Source organism: Trachypithecus francoisi, unplaced genomic scaffold, assembly GCF_009764315.1.
Source record: "Trachypithecus francoisi isolate TF-2019V2 unplaced genomic scaffold, Tfra_2.0 Contig01580, whole genome shotgun sequence".
Classification (NCBI taxonomy): Eukaryota; Metazoa; Chordata; class Mammalia; order Primates; family Cercopithecidae; genus Trachypithecus; species Trachypithecus francoisi.
In genome coordinates this window covers 1,569,202-1,596,819 of record NW_022681443.1, presented here as the reverse complement: position 1 = coordinate 1,596,819, position 27,618 = coordinate 1,569,202, and the positions used below count along the sequence as shown (strand labels likewise).

Below are 27,618 nucleotides of genomic sequence, written 5' to 3'. Positions count from 1 at the left end.
CTCTACCACCGAGGAAAGGGGGCACCGGCGCGGGGGTTCCCAGCGCCAGCCTGCGCGAATCCCCAGAAACTCCGTGAATCACCTCGGGATAGTAAACGGATTATACAAAGGCAGTGTCTTCCGGGGTCCTTTTTGTGTCTCCCATTACAGGCTAGGACCACGACCTGCACTCACCCTCCCCACAGAAACATTGGTCTGGGCCCCCGGCCGGACTGTCACCATGGAAACGGCGTCTAGCGGACTACGCGGCGGCTCACGACAGTTCCATTGTTGTGGGAAACGCGAAAGTGGTGACCGTGCTGGCGTTGCCTGGAGAACGCCTGGACTCAGAGTAGCAAAATGGGCCTCTCCCCAACTCCCCTCCTCCTCCCTCAGCACAAGGCAAAGGGCACCGCTTACTGTGAGTTTGGGGCACCGGGTGTCGGGGGCCCACCCAGAACTTTGCGGGGTCCCCTGAGGGACCCGTGGCGGGACCGGCCCCGGGTTCGTCAAATTCCGCGGATGCTTTCAGGTAAGATGGACGGACAGACGCACCATGACCCGCCTCTGACAGTCGGCCCCCTCTCCATGCCCTTATGGCGGCTTCTACAAGCAAGGGAAGCTGAGGCCCAGGGAATACTTAAAAGTCGCACTGTGGGCAACGGACAGAGAACTACCGGACTATCAACTCCAGGCCTTCTAGAGTCCTAACAGCGTATTAGGTTCTGTCTCATAAGTGAAGAAACTTAGGCCGTTCAAGGAGTTTACCGGCTGCCTAGTGGGTGTACCAGGGCATCCATCCAGTGAAGGGCAGGACCCAGGGGTCTTTGGCTCCAAGCGCAGTTCTCTTCCAACTACACGACCCTGCATTAAAAGAGGGGAGACTTCCATGTCCTAGAACTAAAATCTTCACAGTCTGGCTCAGCATTGTACAATAGAAACATAAAGCATATGTGATTTGGAATTTTCTAGTAGCCTCATTTTAAAAAAAGTTTTTAAAAAAAGCCAAGTGAAATTAATTTGAGTAATGTTTAACTCCATATGTCTAAAACATTACTATTTCAAGATATAATCAGTATTTCTAAATTTATACTGCTTCCATTTCAAAATGTATTTATATATTTTTTTAAGACGGAGTCTCACTCTGTTGCACAGACTGGGGTGCAGTGGCTGATCTCGGTCTCCCGGGTTCAAGCGATTCTGCTGTCTTAACCTCCCAAGTAGCTGGGATTACAGGCGCCCGCCACCACTCCCAGCTAATTTTTTGTATTTTTAGTAGAGATGGGGTTTCACCATGGTGGCCAGGCTGGTCTCGAACTCCTGACCTCAGGTGATCTGCTTGACTCAGCCTCCCACAGTGCTGGTATTACAGGTGCGAGCCACTGCGCCCGGCCAAAATTTGAATTAATTAAAATTAAAATTTTACTCTTGGCTGTTCTATCTATGGAGTAACCATTCTTTTATTGCTTTAAAAAATTTTACTTTTTTTTTTTTTTTTTGAGATGGAGTCTTGCTCTATCGCCCAGGCTGGAGTGGCGCGATCTTGGCTCAGTGCAACCTCTGCCTCCCTGGTTCACGCCATTCTTCTGCCTCAGCCTCCTGAGTAACTGGGACTACAGGTGCCCATCACCACACCTGGCTAATTTTTTTTTTTTTTTTGGTATTTTTATTTATTATTATTATTTTTTTTAGATGGAGTTTCACACTGTCACCTAGGCTGGAGTGCAGTGGTGCAATCTCGGCTCACTGCAAGGTCCACCTCCTGGGTTCATGCCATTCTCCTGCCTCAGCCTCTCAAGTAGTTGGGATTACAGATGCCCGCCACCATGCCTGGCTAATTTTTTTTTTTTTTAGTAGAGACAGGGTTTCACTGTGTTAGCTAGCCAGGATGGTCTGGATCTCCTGACCTCATGATCTGCCCGCCTCAGCCTCCCAAAGTGCTGGGATTACAGGCCTGAGCCACCATGCCCAGCCTTTTGTTTATTTTTTGTGAGACGTGGTCTCGCTCTGTCACCCAGGCTGGAGTGCAGTGGCATCATCCCCATCTCCCAAAGTATTGGGATAACAGGTAGGAGTCACTGCATTCAGCCTTAAAATTTTACTTATTCAGGCCCGGCGCAATGGCTCACGCCTGTAATCCCAGCACTTTGGGAGGCCGAGACGGGCGGATCACGAGGTCAGGAGATCGAGACCATCCTGGCTAACACGGTGAAACCCCATCTCTACTAAAAATACAAAAATTAGCCGGGCGTGGTGGCGGGTGCCTGTAGTCCCAGCTACATGGGAGGCTGAATGGCCTAAACCCGGGAGGCGGAGCTTGCAGTGAGTGGAGATCGCGCCACTGCACTCCAACCTGGGCAACAGAGCAAGATTCCATCTCAAAAAAAAAAAAAATTTTTTTTTACTTATTCAGTCACATTAACCAAATTCCAAGGACTTAGTTGTCACATGCAGCTAGTGCTATTTTGATGGCCAGCACCGTCTGGGCACTTCCTACCTTTCCAGCCTCACTTCCCGTTGCTTGGATGGTACATTTTGGGTGGCATATTATTTCCGCTCCGCATTTTTTTTTTTTTTTTTTTTCTGAGACCTTGTTTCGCTTTTGTTGCCCAGGCTGGAGTGCAGTGGCCCAATCCAGCTCACTGCAAGCTCCGCCTCCTGGGTTTAAGCAATTCTCCTGCCTCAGCCTCCAGAGTATCTGGGACTACAGTCACCCGCCACCACACCCAGCTGGTTTTTGTATTTTTAGTAGAGATGGGGTTTCACCGTGTTAGCCAGGATGGTCTCAATATCCTGACCTCCTCATCCGCCCACCTCGGCCTCCCAGAGTGCTGGGATTACAGGCATGAGCCACCGCGCCCAGCCCTGCTCCCCTTTATCTAATTAAATTGTGCTCCTCCTTTAGCACCTTAACCTCCTTGTATGGTCAAAACACATTATTATGTCATCTCACGGTGCTGTTCCCTTTGAAGCAGTGATGACAGTTATAACTCGTATTTATGGTTTAGGTAATTGTCTGGTTGTCCTATCTCCTCCAGTAGATGTAAGCCCCTTTAGGGCAGGGATCAAGTCTGGTTTGGTTCACTTTTCTGTCCCGAGTATGAGGATGCTGCTGGCTTATGGTAGGTACTCAGTAAATAGTCATGTCACCCCCACCTTTTTGGCTTCAGGGACCAGTTTCATGGAAGACAGTTTTTACACAGACCTGGGGTGGGGGGATAGTTTTGGGATGATTCAAGAGCATTACAGGCTGAGTGCGGTGGCTCATGCCTGTAATCCCAGCACTTTGGGAGGCTTAGGCGGGCAGATCACAAGGTCAGGAGTTTGAGACCAGCCTGACCAACATGGTGAAACCCCGTCTCTACTAAAAATACAAAAATTAGCCGGGCGTGGTGGTGTGCGCCTGTAATCCCAGCTACTTGAGAGGCTGAGGCAGGAGAATCACTTGAACCCAGGAAGCGGAGTTTACACTGAGCCAAGATTACGCCATTGCATTCCAGCAACAAGAGTGAAACTCTGTCTCAAAAAAAAGAGCATTACATTCATTGTGCACTTTATTTCTGTTATTATTACAATGTAACATATAAAAAAATAATTCTACAACTCACCATATTGTAGAATCAGTGGGAGCCCTGAGCTTGTTTTCCTGCAACTAGACAGTCTATCTGGGAGTGCTGAGAGACAGTGACAGATCATCAGGCATTAGATTCTCATAAGAAGCACACAACCGCCGGGCGCGGTGGCTCAAGCCTGTAATCCCAGCACTTTGGGAGGCCGAGGCGGGCGGATCACAAGATCAGGAGATCGAGACCCTCCTGGCTAACACGGTGAAACCCCATCTCTACTAAAAAGTACAAAAAACTAGCCTGTAGTCCCAGCTACTCGGGAGGCTGAGGCAGGAGAATGGCGTAAACCCGGGAGGCGGAGCTTGCAGTGAGCTGAGATCGCGCCACCGCACTCCAGCCTGGGCTACAGAGTGAGACTCTGTCTCAAAAAAAAAAAAAAAAAAGAAGCACACAACCTGGGTCACTCGCACGCACAGTTCATATAGGGTTTGCCCTCCTAAGAGAATCTAATGTTGAAGCTCATCTGACAGGAGGCTGAGCTCAGGCGGTCATGTGAGGAATGGGGGGTGGCTATAAATACAGAGAAAGCTTCTCTCACCTGCCACTCACCTCCTGCTCTGCAGCCTGGTTCCTAACAGGCCACAGACCTACACCCATCCATGGCCCCAGGGTTGGGAACCCTGATTGTATGACGGAAGGTTATACTAAAAAGTCTGTCAGATGTGGCCGGGCGCGGTGGCTCAAGCCTGTAATCCCAGCACTTTGGGAGGCCGAGACGGGTGGATCGCGAGGTCAGGAGATCGAGACCATCCTGGCTAACACGGCGAAACCCCGTCTCTACTAAAAAAATAGAAAAAACTAGCCGGGCGAGTTGGCGGGCGCCTGTAGTCCCAGCTACTCGGGAGGCTGAGGCAGGAGAATGGCGTAAACCCGGGAGGCGGAGCTTGCAGTGAGCTGAGATCCGGCCACTGCACTCCAGCCTGGGCGACTGCGAGACTCCGTCTCAAAAAAAAAAAAAAAAAAGTCTGTCAGATGCTAAAGTCAGAATTGTTTTTATATGCTCAAATATATTAACTTTTTTGTTTTTTCTTTTTCTTTTTTTTTTTTTTTTTTTTTTTTTTGAGACGGAGTCTCGCTCTGTCGCCCAGGCTGGAGTGCTGTGGCCGGATCTCAGCTCACTGCAAGCTCCGCCTCCCGGGTTTACGCCATTCTCTCGCCTCAGCCTCCCGAGTAGCTGGGACTACAGGCGCCCGCCATCTCGCCCGGCTAATTTTTTGTATATTTTAGTAGAGACGGGGTTTCACCGTGTTAGCCAGGATGGTCTCGATCTCCTGACCTCGTGATCCGCCCGTCTCGGCCTCCCAAAGTGCTGGGATTACAGGCTTGAGCCACCGCGCCCGGCCTATTTTTCTTTTTTTCATATCCCCTATTCTGAAAAGTATCAAATATGTTAACTTTATTTATTTATTTATTTAGAGACAGGTTCTCGCTCTTTCAGGCTGGAGTGCAATGTTGTGATCTCGGCTCACTGCAACCTCCACCTCCCGGGTTCAAGTGATTCTCCTGCCTCAGCCTCCCGAGTAGCTGGGATTCCGGGCGCCTGCCACCATGTCCGGCTCATTTTTGTATTTTTAGTAGAGTTGGGGTTTCACCATGTTGGCCAGGCTGGTCTCGAACTCCTGACCTCATGATTTGCCCACCTCGGCCTCCGAGAGCCACTGCGCCCAGCACAAGTATGTTAACTTTAAACAAAGCATTTGAATCTTGACTGCCAGAATGTGTGATCCATGAGGGCAGAAGGTTTCTTACTCTTCCACTCATCTGCCCCCAGCACATAGCATAGTAGATATTTGCCACAGGGTAGATATTTAATGAAGCTAGGTTTCTTCCCTCTCCTTTTATCCTCCCCAAGTAATGGCAGTAAAAACTTACCATGTTTCCGAGAATACCTAAAATGGTATGAAATATTCAGAAGTGGCTGGGAGCCGTGGTTCACGCCTGTAATCCCAGCCCTTTGAGAGGCCAAGGTGGGTGGATCACCAGAGGTCAGGAGTTCGAGACCAGCCTGGCTAAAATGGTGAAACCCCATCTCTACTAAAAATACAAAAATTAGGCAGGTGTGATGGCAGGTAGCTGTAGTCGCAGCTACACGGAAGGCTTGAGTCCAGGAGGTCAAGGCTTCAGTGAGTGAGCCGAGGTCGCGCCACTGCACTCCAGTCTGGGTGACAGAGCGAGACCCTGTCTCAAAAAAAAAAAAACAAATGAACAACAACAAAAAAAAAACTGTGGTAAGTCTAAAAGGAATCACAGTTAATCCATAATTTGCCTAATGGAGAAAGCAGTAGAAGCAAATCATTCAAGTTCACTATTGTGAGTCCTGTAATAGATGAATGCAGAACCCTGGGGCTTTGCAGAGAAGGCATGGTGCTAAAGGCTTGGAATTATTTGAGAAGGTTTCCACAGATGTGTCACCCGGGTGTAGTCCAACAGAGAGAACTGCATCTGGAAAGGCACAAAGGTAGGAAGAGCATGGTGTGGTCAGGGACCAGGAAGAAGTTCTGTGGGTCAGGCGTGTAAGATGCATGTCTGTGGAGAAGAGGATGGAGCAAAGGCCTGAACCGGAGGAGAGGGAAGGAGAGTATGGTGAAAGGGTACTTGAGTTAATGTTTCCACTAAACTCAACATTTTCTCTGTCCTTCCATTATGTATGAGCTTCTAGAGGGCCGGATCGAAATCTTTTGCTCTATTATAACGAGGCCTGTCACACTAGACTCTGGACATAGAGGGCCCACAATTGGTAGTAATGGGCTCCTGGCCAACAAACAAGGACCCAGGAGAGCTGGCAGGCCAGAGTGTTGCAGAGCCAAGGAGGAAGAGTAGGGTTGGGGCCAGTTTTCTGAGAGGGAGCAAAAAGCCTAAGGTTGATCAGGAGCCTTGTGCTGAGGAGATGGACCCTGTATTCTAGAACCACAGCATCAGAAAGCTGGAGAGAGCCTCGGGGTCACCTAATCCAAGTCTCTTTTAGAGTTGGGACTCAGAGAAGCAAAGAGATCTGATTTCATTTCTAGTTTGGGAACTGACTTGGTCTGAGTGGTCTGGCGTAGTCTGGAGCCCTGGCCTTTTCCGCATTCTAGTCTCCTTATTTTTAAGACTAGAACAATTTTCATCATGGGGGAGAGGCAGAGGGAGAGTCAGGCATCAGACACTGGAAGAACAAGTTCATATACATTGAAATCCTCATTTAAGAATGGGCTTCTCAGATGGAACGCTTTCATTCCCGTGCAGGCATGGGACATGTGCTTTGCCATCAACCCTGTGTAGCTGGTGAATGTGGCTGGGCTCTTCCTCTTGTGTTTTCTGAGCTGCCTCTATGCCATTTATGATTTCCAGGAGGCTGATTAAACAAAGGACAAGACTGGAGTGGGAAATGAGAGGCTCTTAAAAGTGGAAGAATTTTTGATTGTCCATTTACAAGAAATTGGACAATGAATCACTTCAGGAAGATGGAGGTCATCAACCTCACCGCCCTACCGATGATACCAGTGGATGAGCACCTGGCTGTCTCACTTGTCGCACGGAATACAATGGTGAAGACTGTGAGGAAGGAGTTAGAGAACAATCCACCCTGTATCCTTCTGGTGGTGTCGCCTACAATCAGACCAAATACACCTAACTTAAGTCATGCCACAGAGATCTAATCAGTACTCAGGTCTGTAATGCACATTACTTATTAGTTTGTCCCTTATACATTCATTGTTTCTTTTCTTTTCTTTCTTCTTCTTCTTCTTTTTTTTTTTTTTTTTTTTTTTTTTTGAGATAGAGTTTCACACTGTTACCCAGGCTGGAGTGCAATGGCACAATCTCAGCTCACTGCAGTCTCTTCCTCCCAGGTTCTAGCGGTTTTCCTGCCTCAGCCTCCTGAGTAGCTGGAATTACAGGTGCCTGCCACCACACCTGGCTAATATTTTATGTTTTTAGTAGAGATGGGGTTTCACCATGTTGGCCAGGCTGGTCTTGAACCCCTGACCTCAAATGATCCACCTGCCTCGGCCTCCCAAAGTGCTGGGATTACAGGCATGAGCTACCACGCCCGGCCAGATACATTTTTTTCAGTTACTTAAACTCTACCTGTCCTCTAAAAGAATTTGAGACTGTGAAGGATTGTTTGACTCCAGTATATTTTACTAATATAATCAGAAAGAGCCCCAAAGGAAGAAGTTCTGGAAGTATTTGTTGAAAGAATGGGGAAGAAGATTTTAAAAGCTAATTTTATTTTTTTATTTTATTATTATTATTTTGAGACGGAGTCTCGCTCTGTCTCCCAGGCTGGAGTGCAATGGCGCAATCTTGGCTCACTGCAAGCTCCGCCTCCCGGTTTACGCCATTCTCCTGCCTCAGCCTCCCTAGTAGCTGGAACTACAGGTACTTGCCACCACGCCCGTCTAATTTTTTTGCATTTTTAGTAGAGACAGGGTTTCACCGTGTTAGCCAGGATGGTCTCGATCTCATGACCTCATGATCTGCCCTCCTTGGCCTCCCAAAGTGCTGGGATTACAGGTATGAGCCACTGTGCCTGGCCTAAAAGCTAATTTTTAAAAATGGTTGCTTTGTTTCCCTTCGACCTCCCAAAGAATTATAGATGTTATTGATAGCAACTAAGAAGTTGTGGTGCAACCCTCCACCCTCAGACAGATGAGCATGAAACCCAGCTTTTTCTTTTTCTTTTTTTTTTTTTTTTTGAGACGGAGTCTCACTCCATTGCCCAGGCTGGAGTGCAGTGGCGCAGCCTCAACTCACCACAACCTCTGCCTCCCAGGTTCAAGGGATTCTTCTGCCTCAGCCCCCAGAGTAGCCGAGATTACAGGCACCCGCCACCACGTCTGGCTTATTTTTGTATTTTTAGTAGAGATGGGGTTTCACCATGTTTGTCAGGCTGGTCTCAACCTCCTGACCTCAGGTGATCCACCCGCCTCAGCCTCCCAAAGTGCTGGGATTACAGGCGTGAGCCACCACGCCCAACCTTTAGCCCATTTTTAAATCAGGTTATTTTCTTATTGTTGAGTTTTTAAGAGTTCTTTGAATATTTTGTTTGCTTGGGTTTGTTTGTTTGTTTGTTTGTTTTTGAGACAGAGTCTTACTCTGTCGCCCAGGCTGGAGTGCAGTGGCACGATCTTGGCTCACTGCAACCTCTACCTCCTGGGTTCAAGCGATTCTCCTGCCTCAGCCTCCCAAGTAGTTGGGATTGCAGGAACCTGCCACCACACCTGGCTAATTTTGTATTTTTAGAAGAGAGAGGATTTCTCCATTTTTTTTTTTTTTTGAGACGGAGTCTCGCTCTGTCACCCAGGCTGGAGTGCAGTGGCCGGATCTCAGCTCACTGCAAGCTCCGCCTCCCGGGTTTAAGCCATTCTCCTGCCTCAGCCTCCCGAGTAGCTGGGACTACAGGCGCCCGCCACCTCGCCCGGCTAGTTTTTTGTATTTTTTAGTAGAGATGGGGTTTCACCGTGTTAGCCCGGATGGTCTCGATCTCCTGACCTCATGATCCGCCCCTCTCGTCCTCCCAAAGTGCTAGGATTACAGGCTTGAGCCACTGCGCCCGGCTCTCCATGTTGATTAGGTTGGTCTCGAACTTCTTTTTTTTTTTTTTTTTTTTTTTTTTTTTGAGACGGAGTCTTGCTCTGCCACCCAGGCTGGAGTGCAGTGGCCGGATCTCAGCTCACTGCAAGCTCCGCCTCCCGGGTTTACGCCATTCTCCTGCCTCAGCCTCCCGAGTAGCTGGGACTACAGGCGCCCGCCTCGTCGCCGGCTAGTTTTTTGTATTTTTAAGTAGAGACAGAGTTTCACTGTATTAGCCAGGATGGTCTCGATCTCCTGACCTCGTGATCCGCCCGTCTCGGCCTCCCAAAGTGCTGGGATTACAGGCTTGAGCCACCGCGCCCGGCCGGTCTCGAACTTCTGACCTCAGGTGATCCGCCCGCCTCGTCCTCCCAAAGTGCTGGGATTACAGGCATGAGCCACTGGGCCGGCCTTTTTTTTTTTTTTTTTTAATCAGGTTGATCTTGACTCTTCTCACCTGCCAGTCCTTCTTCCTGGCCCCAAATCTGCTCCTTCTGGCATCATCCAGGCTCTACCAGCATCTTATACTTGCCCTGGCCCTGTCTTCGTTCATCCTCATCTCACTTCTGACCCTGAGTTGTATTCCAGGGTCACAGAACTCCATCTCTGGAGGACCTTACAGCTTGTCCAGCAAATAACCCTCTCGGGCTGGAAATAACCCCAGGTCTTTCCATCTCCTGTGGAACTCATTTACCTTCAAGCCATGCTGCCAGCCCAGCTGCATGTACCACTCTGCCCCCATCACCTTCCGTGCCTCTCAGAAGCCCTTCTTAAGATAAGGCAAAGTGTCATCCCATCAGAATTTGCTTCAGGGTTTCACTTTGCAGGGCTGCTTTCTAATGTCCCCTCTTTCTTCTTAATCCCACACCTAACAAGTCCATTTCACCTACTGTGATTTGTCATGTCCCTTCTTGGTGTCTTCCTTTTCAAGTATCCTCCGATTTGTAAGAACACCGAGGGTAATGGAAGTAAGAGTGAACTTGCTTTATGTGAAGGCAGTGAGGGGTGATAGGATTATGAGGGTTTTACAAAGGATATATCCTAGATCAATAGAGGCTAAGACAGAAAGAAATGTAAAAGCTGAGAGGGTAGGAAGAGGGGCAATAGAACTGAACAGATTTTAAGTGATAAGGTCGAGATACCCTTTGACACAGTCATCTGTCACCTGAAAATCTCTCATAAAGAAATATTTTAAAATATGGAAACAGCTCTCTATGTGACATCACATGTGCATCACGGCATTATTTATTTATTTTTCATTTTTTTTTTTTTTTTTTTTTTTTTTTGTTGTGTTGTTTTGTCATTCAGGCTGGAGTAAATGGCACGATCTCAGCTCACTGCAACCTCCACTTCCCAGGTTCAAGCAATTCTCCTGCCTCAGCCTCCCGAGTAGCTGGGACTATAGGCATGTGCCACCACGCCCAGCTAATTTTTGTATTTTTAGTAGAGTAGAGTAGATTTCACCATGTTGGCCAGGCTGGTCTCAAATTCCTGACCTCAAGTGATCCACCCAGTCAGCCTCCCAAAGTGCTGAGATTACAGGCGTGAGCCACCGAGCCTGGCACACAGCATTGTTTTGTTTTATTTTATTTTATTTATTTTTGAGATGGAGTCTCACTCTGTCACACGGGCTGGAGAGCTGTGACACGATCTTGGCTCACTGCAACCTCCACCTCCTGGGTTCAAGTGATTCTCCTGCCTCAGCCTCCCAAGTAGCTGGGATTACAGGCACCCGCCACCACACCCAGCTAATTTTTTTTATTTTTAGTAGAGACAGGGTTTCACTATGCTGACCAGGCTGGTCTCAAACTCCTGACCTCGTGATCTGCCCGCCTCGGCCTCCCAAAGTGCTGGGATTACAGGAGTGAGCCACCGTGCCCAGCCAGCATTATTTATAATTGCCAAAAAGTGTAAATAACTTAAATTTTTAATATCTAAGGAACAGTTAAGTATATTAAGGTATATCCTCTACATGGATTAGTATAATGTCATTTAAAATGCTTATCATGAAGATCCTTTAGCCAAAGGGAAAATGCTCATAATAATGAATGGAAGAGTGGCTGGGCGTGGTGGCTCACGCCTGTAATCCCAGCACTTTGGGAGGCCGAGGCGGGCGGATCATCTGAGGTCAGGCGTTTGAGACCAACTTGGCCAACATGGGGAAACCCTGTCTCTACTAAAAACACAAAAATTAGCCAGGCGTGATGATGGGCGCCTGTAATCCCAGCTACTCCGGAGGCTGAGGCAGGAGAATCACTTGAACCCAGGAGGCGGAGGTTGCAGTAAGCTAATATCGCACCACTGCACTCCAGCCTGGGTGACAGAGCCAGTGAGACTCCATCTCAAATAATAATAATAATAATAATAATAATGATTGGAAGAGAAGTCAGAGTAGTAAAACAGGCTTACACTGAGATTATAAATACAGACAAAAATATGTATGTACGAAGTACTAGAAGGGAAGTTCCAAAGTCCTAACAGAGTTGTTAGGATGGTGGCATTATGGATGGCTCTTTTTCACTTTTTGTATGTTCCAAGGTGTCTATTAATATGGTCAACTCTCATTTATAATTTGCAAAGTATCTCATTTAAAACAAGATAAAGAAATATGGGCTGGGTGCGGTGGCTCATGCTGTGATCCCAGCACTTTGGGAGACTGAGGTGGGTGGATCACTTGAGCCCAGGAGTTTGAGATCAGCCTGGGAAACATGGCGAAACTGCATCTGTACAGGAAATTTTAAAAATAAGTGAGGCATGGTAGTGTGCGCCAGTAGTCCCAGCTACTTGGGAGGCTAAGGTGGGAGGATCCATTGAGCCCAGGAGGTCTGCTGCAGTGAGCCATGATTGCACCACTGCAATACAGCATGGGCAACAGAGCGAGGCCCTGTCTCAAAAAAAAAAGGAAGAAAGAAATGTGAAAAATGTGAATGTTTGCAAAAAAAATAATTAAGGAGAGAGGCTGTGTAGACAGGGGCTGCCCTTCTCACCAGACAAGCCCTATCCTGTTCTGTGTGTCATCATCACCCTGAGTTTCCTTAGCAGACTCACCTCCCAGCGTGCCTTATTGGCTGTATGCACCAGGTGAACCAAAAGATTGCTGACATAAATCTGCGTACCAAGCCGTCGGCCAACAGCCTGGTGAGTTACCTGTGCTGGAGCTGAGACAAAGCTTCTGACAGGGGTGGGCCCTGGGGATCATCAAGGTGTCACAGTGCCCTGGGGCCTCTCCATTTATTTGAAAACATGTTTATACAATTGAGCACTCAATGTTAATTTTTTAAAAAATGAATAAACTTTTATTTTTTATTTTTTTGAGACGGAGTCTCGCTCTATTGCCAGGCTGGAGTGCAGTGGCGTGATCTCGGTTCACAGCGACCTCCGCCTCCTGGGTTCAAGCAATTTTCCTGCTTCAGCCTCCCGAGCAGCTGGGACTACAGGTGCCTGCCACCACGCCCAGCTAATTTTTGTATTTTTTAGTAGAAATGGGGTTTCACCATGTTGGCCAGGATGGTCTCAATCTCTTGACCTCCAGTGATCTGCCCACCTCGGCCTCCCAAACTGCTGGGATTGTAGGCATGAGCCACCATGCCCAGCCTCTTTGAATATTTTGGATATTTGGGATAACAGCCTTTTGTTGGATTTTTTTGCAGATATTTTCTCCTAGTATGTGACTTGTCACTTCATTCTCTTGACTAGTGTCTTTCTTTTTTTTTTTTTTTTGAGACGGAGTCTCGCTCTGTCGCCCAGGCTGGAGTGCAGTGGCCGGATCTCAGCTCACTGCAAGCTCCGCCTCCCGGGTTCACGCCATTCTCCTGCCTCAGCCTCCCGGGTAGCTGGGACTACAGGCGCCCGCCACCTCGCCCGGCTAGTTTTTTTGTAGTTTTTAGTAGAGACGGGGTTTCACCATGTTAGCCAGGATGGTCTCGATCTCCTGACCTCATGATCCGCCCGTCTCGGCCTCCCAAAGTGCTGGGATTACAGGTTTGAGCCACCGTGCCCGGCCTTGAGTTCATTTTTGTGATCGCTGTAGTTTTTACCTCTCAGCGTGTCTACACTGAGCCTCCAGAATTCATTTATGACAGTTTTGACTTTGCTGCTGGTTCCCATGGAGGTTTCTGCCCATGGGTTTATCCTCCTGCCGGTTGTGATTCTCTGTATCTACCTGCCTGTCTCTTCAGTTTTCGGGCAGTAGTTTGCCCTGTGACCTCACTTCTCTGATAGAAATAAGAGTTGTTAATTTTTCAGTTTATTCACCTTTACTTATTATAGGGACAGAATGGTGACTTATGAGATCCTTACGTGTGGACCTGAAATGAGAAGTCTGAAGGTTAATTTTGGTACATTTTTATTGGGAAAAAATACAAACCCTTCAATAATTCTCAAACACACCCACACCTACACATACACACATATCTTTTTGAGAGGCAGGAGTGCTAAATGTTAAGCAAGTAGCTGTTGTGTAGCACAGCTCCCACAAGATGGAAGAACACGGGCATGAATCATCTGTAAGTATCTTTTTGGCTATTTTGGATTTTGGCAATAGTGTGTATTTGTTTCTTATTTTTTAACTGCACTTAAGAAATCTGAGGCATAAATCTAAAGATCTCTAAGATATGGAGATAGAGATTTAAAAATGAGGACCACAAAGAAATGTCTGCCAACCAACAGGTCGCTACTAAAGACCTGCTCCTCGATGGTGCTGGGTACATTGTTTTGGGGTCAGTTTCCCATGCTGCTCAGACTGGATGGCCCCTTACAGCTCACTTGCTCATAGTGGTGTGAGGCTGAGGATTACAATGATGAAGATTTACTCTTTGAGAGATCCAGTGAGCTACAGGCGAGTTCGCCTGCAGGTTTTTCTTTTCTTTCCTTTTCTTTTCTTTTTCTTTTTCTTTTTTTTTTCTTTTTGAGACGGAGTCTTGCTCTGTCGCCCAGGCTGGAGTGCAGTGGCGCAATCTCGGCGCACTGTAAGCTCCGCCTCCCAGGTTCCCGCCATTCTCCTGTCTCAACCTCCCAAGTAGCTGGGACTACAGGCGCGCGCCACCACGCCCAGCTAATTTTTTGCACTTTTAGTAGAGACGGGGTTTCACCAGTTAGCCAGGATAGTCTCAATCTCCTGACCTCGTGATCCGCCCACTTTGGCCTCCCAAAGTGCTGGGATTACAGGCGTGAGTCACCGTGCCTGGCTCTTTTCTTTTTTTTTTTTTTTGAGATGGAGTTTCACTCTTGTTGCCCAGGCTGTAGTACAATGGTGCGATCTCGGCCCACAGTAACCTCCGCCTCCCGGGTTCAAGCAATTCTCCTGCCTCAGCCTCCCGAGTAGTGAGATTATAGGCACGTGCCACCACGCCCAGCTAATTTTTTTTTCAGGAGCCACTATAAATGCATAAAAAATTCAGGACCCAGTGCAGATCTAGGAAATAAGCATCTCTAATGTGAAGGCTGGGGAATCTGTGTATTTGAATACTTACCCAAAATGCTGGTCATTGGTCCGGTTTGGGAGTTGCCTTCCTGGAGAATGGCCCTACTTGTAGGCCCTGAAGTCATCTCAAAGGTGAACTCAGCCTAATGCTGGTCTTATCATCTTTCCTCCAAAACTTGCTCTTCTTTCAACATTCAACTATCCTTTCTCCCCTCTTTCTGTGCAAATCTTATCCATCCTTCCAGGCCATACAGTGTCTGCTACAATGACATTGATAAAGATCAGAGGCATTGCTATATTGCTACAGTGACTCATACCCATCCAATTCATTCCTCATGCCTTAAATTTCAGCTGACTTAATTGAAGCAACAATGTTAATACATAGACTAACGCCTGTGACCGCCCCCCAACCCCTGGCACACACATACACACACCCCTGCACACGTGCCCAGTACCTTTCACTCATGCAGACCAGGGAGGGCCGATGCCGGGGAAAGATGGGGGAGGCCTGGAGAGGTATTTTCCAGTTATCAAGCTGGGGAAAGTTGGAGCCTGATGCCACCAACACTCATGTCCACCTCTTCTGGACATTTGGCTGTGACTGCTCTGGCCCACATTGACCTCACTTCTTTGATTCGTAATCACTGCAGTTTAGCGTTTAATTGTTCCATGAGTGCTGATTTGGCTCTCCAAATAGAGTGTAAGTCCCTTGAGGGCAAAAACACAGACTCATAGTTGTTCGTTAACTTTGTTACCCAAGCTTATTGCTGGACTCTTGGTTGACAGTCAGTGCAACTTGGGTCACTGGCATTCATTTTTCTTTCTTCCTTTTCAGGGGGTAGGAGGATGGGGGTGGGGAGGAGTCAGAGATGAAGAGAAGTCTCTCTTGAGAGGTCAGAGGTAGATAATAGATACCCCTTACTGAACAGCTCCTATCTGATAGCCTCTTTGCCAGTGTTTTAAAATACATTAAACACTTTATTTTTGACCGTTATAAGAACTCTGGAAGAGGCCGGGCGCAGCGGCTCACACCTGTAATCCCAGAACTTTGGGAGGCCGAAGCGGGCGAATCACAAGGTCAGGAGATCGAGACCATCCTGGCTAACACTGGTGAAACGCTGTCTCTACTAAAAATACAAAAAATTAGCCGAGCGTGGTGGCGGGCGCCTGCAGTCCCAGCTACTGGGGAGGCTGAGGCAGGAGAATGGCGTGAATCCGGGAGGCGGAGCTTGCAGTGAGCCGAGATCGCCACTACTGCATTCCAGCCTGGGCGACAGAGCCAGACTCCGTCTCAAAAAAAAAAAAAAAAAGGAAAAAAGAAATTCGTCACTGGAGACTGGATAAAGTTTGGGGCAATTGCTGGAGCCTTGCGTGCAGAATCACACCTGCTTCAAAGATCCATTGCTGTGCTACAAACCACCCCACCTTAAAGCTTCATAAGGTGTATTGTTCAGGTTTCTGTGGATCAGGACTCAGATGGTCTGTCCACTGGATGAGCCAGCGGCTGGCTCACTTGTGCAGCCACAGTCAGAAGGTGGCGGCCAGGTGGGCTGGACGGTACCCAGTGGTCTTACTTTCCCTAGAAGATAGATATTATTAGATATTAATTAGATATTATCTCTCTTTTACAAAGAGATTAAACAATCGCTTGTTTAATTTCTAATTCCTGCTCTAAATCACATACTCCTAGAAGAAGGGGCAGCGTGAGACAGTGGGGACACTCTGGAGGATGATGTCAGTGACATTGAGGCCACCAGGACCTACCACCTGGAGAAAGACAAGGCACTGGCCACAAACTTTTCTCCAGGTCTTCTGTGTACCAATGAGAGAAAAGACCCAGTCACTAACCCCACCCTTCTCCAGGATTTGCATTAATCCCTAATGCCCCTCTTTTTCTTGGTTTTTGAAGGCAATTGAGAGATTTGAGTTGGAGAAGAAGGCTTTAAGAGAGAAAACTCGCAGCAGTCCAGGAGACAAAGGCAAAAACCTTTCCCTTAGCCTTGATGCTGTTTTCATGGGGTTTGTTTTTTTTTAGTATCTAAAATGCAACTGAGTAGGAATCGCAAGTTTCAGTTGACGATATTTCTATCTTCTTCTGAAGGAGCCTTAAACCTGACTTTTTGACATTGGGCAAGGAAGGAGGGAGGGACAGTACCATTTAGAGACCACCTACATGTGACACCAGGTGCTTTTATCCACATTCCCTTGTTTTTTTTTTATTTTTTGTTTCTTGAGATGGAGCCTCGCTCTGTCACCCAGGCTGGAATGCAGTGGTATATTCTCGGCTCACTGCACCCTCCGCCTCCCAGGTTCAAGCAATTTTCCTGCCTCAGCCTCCTGAGTAGCTGGGATTACAGGGGCTCGCCACCATGCCCAGCTAATTTTTGTATTTTAGTAGAGATGGGGTTTCACCGTGTTGGCCAGGCTGGTCTCTAACTCCTGGCCTCAAGTGATCCACCCACCTCAGCCTCCCAAAGTGCTGGGATTACAGGTGTGAGCCACTGCACCCGGTCCCTTGTTAAATTTTTATAACACCTGGGAGGTAGGTACCATTTAATATATTTTATAAACGAGGAAACAGCCTTGGAGGGAGGGGAGTAACTTACCTAAAGTCACACTGTCTGCTCCTCCTTGCTGCTTCTCTGGATCAAGTGGTCTAATCAGATAAGTCAGCAACACAGTTGGGATCTATGAGACTAGTAGTAGGAGTGTCCTCTGGCAGCTCAGGTGGAAGAAAAAAAGCACAGCTGTAAGCACTGCACAGCTGTGGACAGACCCTGTGGTTCCTCATTTATCTCTTTCTCCATTTTTCTGCAGTCAAGAGACAAAGAAAATCTCAGTATTCCTGCAGAGGCTCAGAACTCAGACATGCCAGATCTTCTGTTATAAAAAGGGTAAGGGATCTACTGCTGGGTCTGTTTCTGACTGGCTTCTGCTAGGTATGAATTAAATATTTTATTCCTGGGGAGGAGAATACTTGGTGCCTGGGTAGTGATTATGAAGGAAAATCACAGAGTTCCTAAATCTAGAATTTCTCATAACACCCTCAAAAGGGCAGAGCTGACCCCAGCCTCAGAATAGGGAGTGTGACAGAGGTCATGTATCTGCTTATTTTTAGAACTTAGAAGGTGTCTCCGCTCAGAGATGTTCAGGTCTAATCCAGAGCTACAGTGCCACGCAGCTCCAAGGGGCTGTCCACGCTGCAGGCTCCTGTGCGACTGTTCTGAGTCACACCCCATGCTAGTTGTGCCACTGCAGACTTACTGTGGATACCTCAGGAAGCTGAGATTCAGGAGCAGTAAGGTGACTTGTCACAGGGTCATGCCGCTCACCGATGGCAAGCCCCACTTCCTGCTCAGTCCTCTGACTTGAGACAGGCTCTCCCCACTGCCTCCCCTGCAGCGATCTGGCCCCACTGCACAGTCCCCCAGTTCAGATCCTCCTTGGCTTCTTCTTTTTTTCTTTTTTCTTTTGTTTTCTTTTTTGAGATGGGGTCTCTCTGTCCCCCAGGCTGAAGGGCTGGAGTGCAGTGGCACGATCTCAGCTCACTGCAACCTCTGCCCCCAGGGTTCAAGTGATTCTCCTGCCTCGGCCTCCCAAGTAGCTGGGATTACAAACATGCACCACCATACCTGGCTAAATTTCCATTTTTAGTAGAGATGGGGTTTCACCATGTTGGCCAGGCTGGTCTCAAACTCTTGACCTCAGGTGATCTGTCCGGCTCAGCCTCCGAGAGTGCTGGGATTACAGGCATGAACCACCGTGCCCGGCCCTTAGCTTGTTCTTTACACCACCTAGGTCTTAAGTATCCAAACCTTTAAATGCTGGGGAATCTGAAACAGTATGTTATTCATATCCTTCTTACACCTTTTGGCCTAGGAAATTCCAAAACAGCACAAGGCCTAACGGGGGTGTGAGTCTGCATTGGAACTGTCATACAATCCATTGATGGTGGCTGAGCTAAGTGTCCTGCAAAGGTGCCTCAGCCAGCACGTGCAGAGCTGCCACCTGACTCCAGTCATCTGACTCAGAGTCAGTGCCACCAATCATTAACTGTTCTTCCATTGTCCATGGCCAGAGCCCAGTTAGGAAGTCATCTGGGCCATCCAGATGTTTCAGTGGGCGCCTTTGGGTGTCAGTAGTTTCCTCTTTTACATATTTTTACATTTTTTATAGTCATCATGTTTTATCCTAAAAATCATTTAATGGTATATATTAACCACAAAGATAGTAATATCCAATGTTAGCCTTTTAAGAAATTCACACTAAATAAATAACTCTAAAGGAAGGGGAACTATATGCTCCAAGCTATTGATGATATTAATAATAACCGAAAGTAATCAGTGAGTAGTTAATTAAATTATAGCACATCTTAACATGATATATTAACCTTTTTTTTTTTTTGAGATGGAATCTTTCTCTGTCACCCAGGCTGGAGTGCAGTGGCACTATCTCTGCTCACTGCAAGCTCCGCCTCCCGGGTTCATGCCATTCTCCTGCCTCAGCCTCCCGAGTAGCTGGGACTACAGGCACCTGCCACCACACCCGGCTAATTTTTTTGTATTTTTAGTAGAGATGGGGTTTCACCATGTTGGCCAAGATGGTCTCGGTCTCCTGACCTCATGATCCACCCACCTCAGCCACCCAAAGTGCTAGGATTACAGGTGTGAGCCACTGCACCCAGCCGATATTTCATCTTAAATTTTGAAGACAACATAACTACATGAAAATCTAAAGTAAAGTAGATAAAGCGGGATATAAAAATCATATATATACATATTTGACTTCTTAGAGCTATCAAAGTCAGCCAGACAAATCATATATAAATCATATTGCGATTGAAGTTACATATTTGTGTTTGTATACATTTGCTCAAAGTCTATAAGGGAAAACAGAAATAATGTAGATAGCACTTTGGGAGGCCGAGGTGGGCAGATCACCTGAGGTCAAGAGTTCAAGACCGGCCTGGCCAACATGGTGAAACCCCGTCTCTACTAAAAATACAAAAAATTAGCTGGGCGTGGTGGCAGGCGCCTGTAATCCCAGCTCCTCAGGAGGCTGAGGTAGGAGAATTGCTTGAACCAGGAGGCAGAGGTTGCAGCGAGCAGAGATCATGCACTGCATTACAGTCTGGACAACAAGAGCAAAACTTCTTCTCAAAAAAAAGAGAAAAAAGAAAGAAAGAAATACTGTAGATAGGAATTTGGAAGGGGTCCTAGGATCCTAAATGCCCCTCATTTTCTCAACATCCTGTAAGATTGTTATATTGTCTTCATAATAAAGAGGGGAAGCTAGCCTATTGCTTCAAACTGTCAAAATGTGAACCTCATTTTCATATTCTGCTGTTTTGCTTCAGAAAACAGCAGATAAAAATCTGCTAGCGGAGTTGTACCAGTATCCCAACTTTAACAGCTCCAAGCCAAACAAGCTTCCGAATGGAGTAAACTTCTGTGACATGGTGGGCAATGTGGTCCGGGCTGAGAGAGACTGCCTTAGTGGCAAGGTAAGGAAAAAGCAGTGCCTGCCCTGACTTTGCCACCTCATGGGCAAATGCAGCTGTCACCCTTTCACACCCCAGGAGAAACCGAGGAACTCACCTAGGGCCACGGGCTGGCAGGTGTCTGAGCTGAACTAGGAACCCCAGCCCAACCTCACTGCAAAAGCTAGATTCCTTCTACCAGAGCAACAGTGTTCACACTGTTTTAATCACATATCCTACTGGTGTGCAATTTTTATCACAAACCCTCATTGAAATGTGTCTGTTTATAAATTACATACTTATTCTGTTGCCAATCACTACAAAGGATATTAGTATGCTTAATCTCTCTTTTTTTTCTTTTCTTTTCTGTTTCCTTCTTCCTTCCCTCCCTCTTTCTTTCTTTCTTTCTCTTCCTTTCTTCCTTCCTTCCTTTCTTTCTCTTTCTTCCTTCCTTTCTTTCTCCTTCCTTCCTTTTCTTTTTCTTTCTTTCTTTTTTCTTTCTTTCTCCTTCCTTCCTTCCTTCCTTCCTTCCTTCCTTTCTTTCTTTCTTTTTTCCTTCCTTCCTTCCTTCCTTCCTTCCTTCCTTCCTTCCTTCCTTCCTTCCTTCCTCTCTCTCTCTCTCTTTCTTTCTTTTTCTTTCTTTCTTACTTTTTGGAGACAGGGTCTCCCTCTGTCACCCAGGCTGGAATGCAGTGGCACTGTCATAGCTCACTGCAGCCTCAAACCCCCAGACTCAGTGATCCTCCCGCCTCAACCTCCTGAGTAGCATGCACCACCACACTGGTTAGTTTTAAAAAAAAAATTTTTTTTGTAGAGGCAAGGTCTTGCTAGGTTGCCCAGGTTAGTCTCAAACTCCAGGGCTCAAGCCATCTTCCCCTCCCCATCCTTGGCCTCACAAAGTGCTGGGATTACAGGTGTGAGCCACTATGCCCAGCCAATTGCTTTTCTTTCTTATGTAGATGTTAGTTAGAATATTCTCTTCTCAAGCCCCTGGGGGTGCGTATGCCTCCTTGCAGAGCTGCGCACTAGAGCACCCTGGGTTCCTTGCGAAGAAAGGAAGGAAGTATTCTAAGGCCCAGAGGAACCTGTTTGCTCAGGCGACACAAACACTGGCAGCTCTGGAGATGGGGGATCATTGTAGGGAGGTCTTGGAGAAGGGAAGAAGCCCAGGAAATGGTCTCGGCCGCTGTACAGCTGTGCCTCGTGGCTCTTCATCATCAAACAACTCTGGTGTCCCCAAAGCAGCTCTGATCATTGTCCTCTGAGCTCCTAGGCAGTCACCCCACCATTCCTGAGACCCAGCATCTCAGTCTCTTCTACCTGTAGTTCTCACTGCTGCTTTGAGCCACACCCCATCTCTCTATCTCTGTCTCCCTCTCCTTCTCGTCATGCCCTTCCCTCCTCTCTAATTTTTTTTTTTTTTTTTTTGAGACGGCGTCTCACTCTGTCGCCCAGGCTGGAGTGCAGTGGCCGGATCTCAGCTCACTGCAAAGCCTCCCGGGTTTATGCCATTTTCCTGCCTCAGCCTCCCAAGTAGATGGGACTACAGGCACCCACCACCTCGCCTGGCTAGTTTTTTGTATTTTTTAGTAGAGATGGGGTTTCACCGTGTTAGCCAGGATGGTCTCGATCTCCTGACCTCGTGATCTGCCTGCCTCGGCCTCCCAAAGTGCTGGGATTACAGGCGTGAGCCACCGCGCCCGGCCCCCTCCTCTCTTCTTTATGGCTTCTTCCTGCTGCCTTCTCTCTGGGCTATGTCGGTCCCCTCTGTTTCTTGCATTCTGACTTCCTAAGAGAGATGATCTGTTTGGGCCAGTCACTGCCCAGAATGACAGTGCTGTTTGCTGGCATGGCCTGCAGTCAGTCAGTGGAAGGGGCGCTGGTCTCTGGGCCTGGCAGTGGCAGCCCAGGTGTCGGGTACCTGATTCCCTTTGCTCCTGCTGTCCTCAGGGGAGAGGCAGTAGGAGAGACCGGTGCTCAGAGCATCAGGTTCCCTACAGGACAGTGTACAAAGATGCTCACCACCGTGTTCATTACAATAGCAAGGAAGTGGAAAGCAGTACATCTGGGTGGTTAAGTGCCTCTCTGGTCTCTAATTTCTTCTCCTGTAAAATGGGAATAAAAACAGTCTCTACCTTGAGGTGTTATTGTGAAATAAATAAGATAATGCATAGAAAGGTGTCTAGCACAGTGCTAGAAGTCATCAATTCTAAGAAAATGGTAGTTTGTATGATTAGTGTTATTAGAAACAGTTTAATGGTCTATGATTAGTGTTATTAGAAACAGTTTAATGGTCAATAATAGAGGAACAGCATGGTCATCTTTGCCATCTATATCATGGACCATGTAGCCATGATAAAATGTGATGATAAAAGTGAATGTTTATAAAGAGTGTATTTTAACATGCCGTGCTGTGATGTTGAATGAAAAGTATCATTATGTAAAACTCTCTACAATTCAATCTTTTTTTTTTGAGACGGAGTCTTCCTCTGTCTCCCAGGCTGGAGTGCAGTGGCGCCATCTCGGCTCAGTGCAAGCTCCGCCTCCCGGGTTCACGCCATTCTCCTGCCTCAGCCTCCCGAGTAGCTGGAACTACAGGCGTCCGCCACTGTGCCTGGCTAATTTTGTGTACTTTTTAGTAGAGACGGGGTTTCACCGTGTTAGGCAGGATGGTCTCAATCTCCTGACCTCATGATCCCTCTGTCTTGGCCTCCTAAAGTGCTGGGATGACAGGCGTGAGCCCACCCAAAAAGATTGGCACCGGGCCCTGCCAATCTTTTTTTTTTTTTTTTTTTTTTTTTTTTTTTTGAGACAGAGTCTCGGTCTGTAGCCCAGGCTGGAGTGCTGCTGCACAGTCTTAGCTCACTGCAACCTCCCCCTCCTGGGTTCTAGCAATTCTCCTGTCTCAGCCTCCTGAGTAGCTGGGACTACAGATATACAACCACCATGCCTGGCTAATTTTTCGTATTTTTAGTAGAGACAGGGTTTCCCCATGTTGACCAGGCTGGTCTTGAACTCCTGACCTCAAGTGGTCCACCTGCCTCAGCCTCCCAAAGTGCTGGGATTACAGGTGTGAGCCACCGCGCCTGGCCAACAATTCAATCTATGTAAGTGCACACATGGGAAAATTTTAGATGAAATACATAGATATTACCACTGGTCTCTGAGTTACAAGGTTATAAGATTATAGGCCAGGCACGGTAGCTCACACCTGTAATCCCAGCACTTTGGGAGGCTGAGGTGGTTGGATCACAAGATCAGGAGATCAAGACCATCCTGGCCAACATGGTGAAACCCTGTCTCTACCAAAAATACAAAAATTAGCCGGGCATGGGGGCACGCGCCTGTAATCCCAGCTACTTGGGAAGCTGAAGCAGGAGAATTGCTTGAACCCTGGAGGCGGAGGTTGTATTGAGCCAAGATGGCACCACTGCACTCCAGTCTGGGGATATATCGAGACTCCATCTCAAACAAATAAAAAAAGATTATAAGATTATAGTTGTTTTCCTCCTTTTACGTCTTCTGTTTTCAAGTTGTCTGTAAGAAGCACCTGGAGTTATGCTTTTTGGACCCGCTGTTCCTGCACAGTTTGCCTTGACAGACCACCTGGGCACAGCCTGAGTGTTCTCAATTCATTTGTGGGGTTGGTAGCCCCCAAGCACAGCGACTGCTATGTTATTTAATGCCCCATTTTTGAGGTCCTATGGGGAATCTTTTCCTTCAGACTTACTACAAATAAAACTGTAACTTCCAGAATGCTTTCAGCCTTACAGCTGATACTGTTTCTTGCTTTTCTTTGGCTCCCAGGAAACTCAAAGCAAATTTGTACCCCGTCTTTGAAAGGACCTTCTTCCACCCTGCTTAGGGGCCATGTCAAACTTTCACTCACCTCCTCAAATCCTCTCCTCTGTTACCTCCCCTCACTCTTGGCAGTCAACTTTGCCTCTGCTTTAGAGTCTGGGGGCTGCCACCAACCCTGAGCTCCACAGAGACAAAAGCCCTTCCCATCTTGCCCTATCTGGGAGTGCCGTCTCAGCTCTGTACCAGGCCTTGCCTGGGACTTCTTAGAAGAGCTGTCCACACATGCTGGCTTCATGTTCTCATCTCCACTCTCTTTATCCGGCTGCAACCCACCCTCACCCACTGCTGAAAGTGTCCTGAGTCAATCATTAGCTTTCACCTTATCAAATCTAAAGATTGTGTTTCTGCTGTTATTAGATAACCTCTGTAGAACTGACCCAGACGACAACTCCCTACATTCTGAAATTCTTTCCCCTTTGGTTTTGGTGGGTCATTCTCCCTCTATGCAAACAGCACTATCTTGGTCTCCCAGGCTCCTTTACCACCCATGTTCTTTGGGACCCCTCCCTCTGCTCTCTGTCTTCTCCCTCTGCACAAACCCTAGGGGTCAGGTGGACCTGGGTCATTGTCTTACTCTCTTTGTGCTGCTATCACAGAATATCCGAGGCTGGTAATTTATAAAGAACAGAGATTTATTTCTTTCAGTTCTGGAGGTTCAAGATCAAGGGGCCACATCTGGTGAGGGCCTTCGTGCTGTGTTATCCTGTGGTAGAAGATGGAAGGGAGAGAGGCTAGAGAGAGAGGGCGAAAGGACTGAAATTGCTTTTATAACCGACCCACCTCCAGATAACCACATTCATCCATTCATGAGGGTGGAGCCCTCTAACCCAGTCACCTCTTCTTAGTCCCCTACTTCCAACACTGTTGCACTGGGGATTAAGTTTCTAATATGTGAACTTTGGGGGACATATTCAGACCATAACAATCATATTCCCATATGAGACCAATCACTGCTTCAGAATTGTGTCACTTCCTCCAGGGCCTTCACTGTACTCCAGACTCCCATATCCCTCCATCCCTCTGCCTCTGGCCTCAGCGGCCCTCAGGCTCTCATACCCATCCGTTCTGCTTTTCCTCCAGGACTCCCCATCTTGTTGAAAACACAGCTTTCCACTTGGGCATCAGCCAGTCTCCTCTCTTACCCTCATCTCTACCTCTATGCACTCTTAGGAAGATGTAACTACTGTCTTTCCTGTGTCTCTTCCCCTTCCCACTGGCCACTGTCAAGTTCAGGCCCCACAGCTTCCTGTCTGGGTTACTGTGCCTTTTTGCCCAGCTTGCTGTCTGCCTTGCAGTTCTAATCCCCTCCGATGCATCTTGTACACTGCCACCAGGGATCTTTCTAGAATACCAGTGTCACAGTGTTCTACCCTGTTGAAAATGTCTCAGCACCAGTGCCTTTTCAACCCCTGGTCCAGTTTCAGAACCGCTCCCAGTCCTGGCACCAGGCATCTCATAGCCTGGCTCCTGCCTGCTTCTTCACCACCTGCACCCGTTGCTTCCTCTGCACAGAAAGCCCTTGGAGCACCCCACATGGGTCAAGTGCTTCCACAGCCTGGGCACATGCTTTCCTCCTCTCTGAGGAGCTCTCAGCTCTCCCTTCATCATGCAGTTATTTTCTTACATCGTATTTTATTTTGACTCAGAGGGCACAAGTGCATGTGAGTGACATGAGTATATTGCACACTGGTGAGGATTGGGCTTCTGGTGAACCCATTTCCCAAATAGCGAACATTGTACCGACAAATTATTTTTCAGTCCTCGTCCTCATCATCCTCCCCCTTTTGAGAGTCCTCCGTGTCTATTGTTTCCATCTTTATGTCCATGCATACCCAGTGTTTAGCTCCCACTTGTGAGAACATGCAGTATTTGGTTTTCTGTTTCTGAGTTAGATCACTTAGGATAGTGCCTCCAGCTCCATCCATGTTGCTGCAAAGGTCACGATATCATTCTTTTTTTATGGCTGCATCATCCAGTTTTTGTTTTGTTTTGTTTTTGTTGGGACAGACTCTCACTCTATCGCCCAGGCAGGAGTGGAGTGGTGCGATCTTGGCTCACTGCAACCTCCGCCTCCCAGGTTCAAGAGATTCTCCTGCCTCAGCCTCTCAAGGGCCTGGGATTATAGATGCGCATCACCACGCCTGGCTAATTTTTGTATTTTTAGTACAGACAGGGTTTCACCACGTTGGCCAGACTGGTCTGGAACTCCTGACCTCAGGTGATCCCCCCCCGCCTCGGCCTCCCAAAGTGTTGGGATTACAGGCGTGAACCACTGCATTTGGCCATCCAGTTATTTTTACTCGTAACACTGTCCCGAGACCTGAAGCGCAGATGAGATGCCCTCTCAGGGCTCCACATCCCCCTGGGATGCCTTGTCCCAGGATTCCTATCACACTGTTGTAAACGTCTCTTCATCTGTGAACACCTGGAGGGCAGGGAGTCTATGGCATCATCCTGAGCACCTGTAGGTGCTCAATAAATATTTTTTTGAAGAGCTGACATGAAATTCTTTTTGAAAGGAGGGAGGAGTGTGAATGAATAAACAATCAGTAACTAGTATACTCCTGCAAGTGTTTCCTGAATGCCTGGCAGTGTTCTAAGCACATAATAGGAACCACTCATCAAACCTCCACAACAGTCCTTGAGGCGGGGACCATGACCATCTCCATGTGTTGTGTGAAGAAATGGAGCACAGAGAGGTTCAGTAACTTTACTCAAAGTCACACAGCCAATACGTGAAAGAGGTGGATTTGAATCCAAGCAGTCTGGCACTCAAGTCTGTGCTCTTAATCACTCCACTAGACCGCCAGTCTGAAGAAACACGAGGAAAGGTGAGAAAGGCAAAGCAGAGAGCAGGGCTCAGAGAGCTCCTTGTGAGTGGATGAGGCTCGTGTATCCATGCATGATGATCTTACCCGTGTGGAGGCTGCAGGGGAAGGCCACAGGGTCTTTCCCTCTGCATCCCGGAGATGGTGAGAACAGGCTGTCTCCAGATGGTAAAGGAGAGGCACCCGTGTGAGTCTGGGACCCGGCTACTGGCTTTGGAACCTCCTGGCCCATGTGAGCTCAGGCAAGAATGCTGACCTTTCAGTCCTTACTTTCCTCTTCTATACAGCAGGATAACTATACTACCTACCACATAGATTGTGGAAAATAGAAGTGGGAGGAGGTGCTAGCCCTGGGGCAGATACAGGAAGCATTCACTCAGTGGTACATGTTATTACTACAGTGGGAGCTTTGGAGCCAGGACAAGGGTGAAGACCCAGTTGTATGACAATGGAAGCTGCATACTGCTGCTCTGACCCCACAAATGACTCCATTTTAACTTTAGAATTCCATATGCTTGCTGCTAACTCAGCAGAATCTTAGAGTTCTGTGGTTTATGTTTACCCAGTAACTGGTTTGTTGATATTAGTTGCTGTTGGCTGAGTGTAGGAGGTGAGAGCTGGAGGTAGTTGGTGTGTGGAGCAGCTGTCCAGAGTCTAGAGTTGTGGGTTCCAATCCTGGCTCAGCCACTTGCCACTTTGCTCCTCGGTTTCCTCATCTACGAGATAACAATGTATGCCTCATAAGACTATTATAGGAGTTAAATGAGAGTATGTAAAATTACCTGGATAGGGCCTCACTGACAGGTTAGGTGGTTTTTCTGTTCACTCTAAAATACATTGACTCCAGATAGATTTTTTAAAAAAGAA

The 27,618-nt window shown here is 47.6% G+C and overlaps 1 protein-coding gene across 1 annotated transcript in view; it reads left to right on the top strand.

Annotated features, from left to right (window-relative positions):
* The first annotated feature begins 71 nt into the window (after positions 1-71).
* FAM227A (family with sequence similarity 227 member A) overlaps positions 72-27,618 on the top strand; it is an 80,146-nt gene continuing 52,599 nt past the window's right edge. The window contains exons 1-6 of the mRNA XM_033189745.1: positions 72-511; positions 6,936-7,172; positions 12,217-12,299; positions 16,493-16,562; positions 17,401-17,477; positions 19,940-20,086. Coding sequence (XP_033045636.1) covers positions 7,031-7,172; positions 12,217-12,299; positions 16,493-16,562; positions 17,401-17,477; positions 19,940-20,086 — 519 coding nt within the window. The 5' untranslated portion in view covers positions 72-511; positions 6,936-7,030. The remainder of the gene's footprint in view (positions 512-6,935; positions 7,173-12,216; positions 12,300-16,492; positions 16,563-17,400; positions 17,478-19,939; positions 20,087-27,618) is intronic.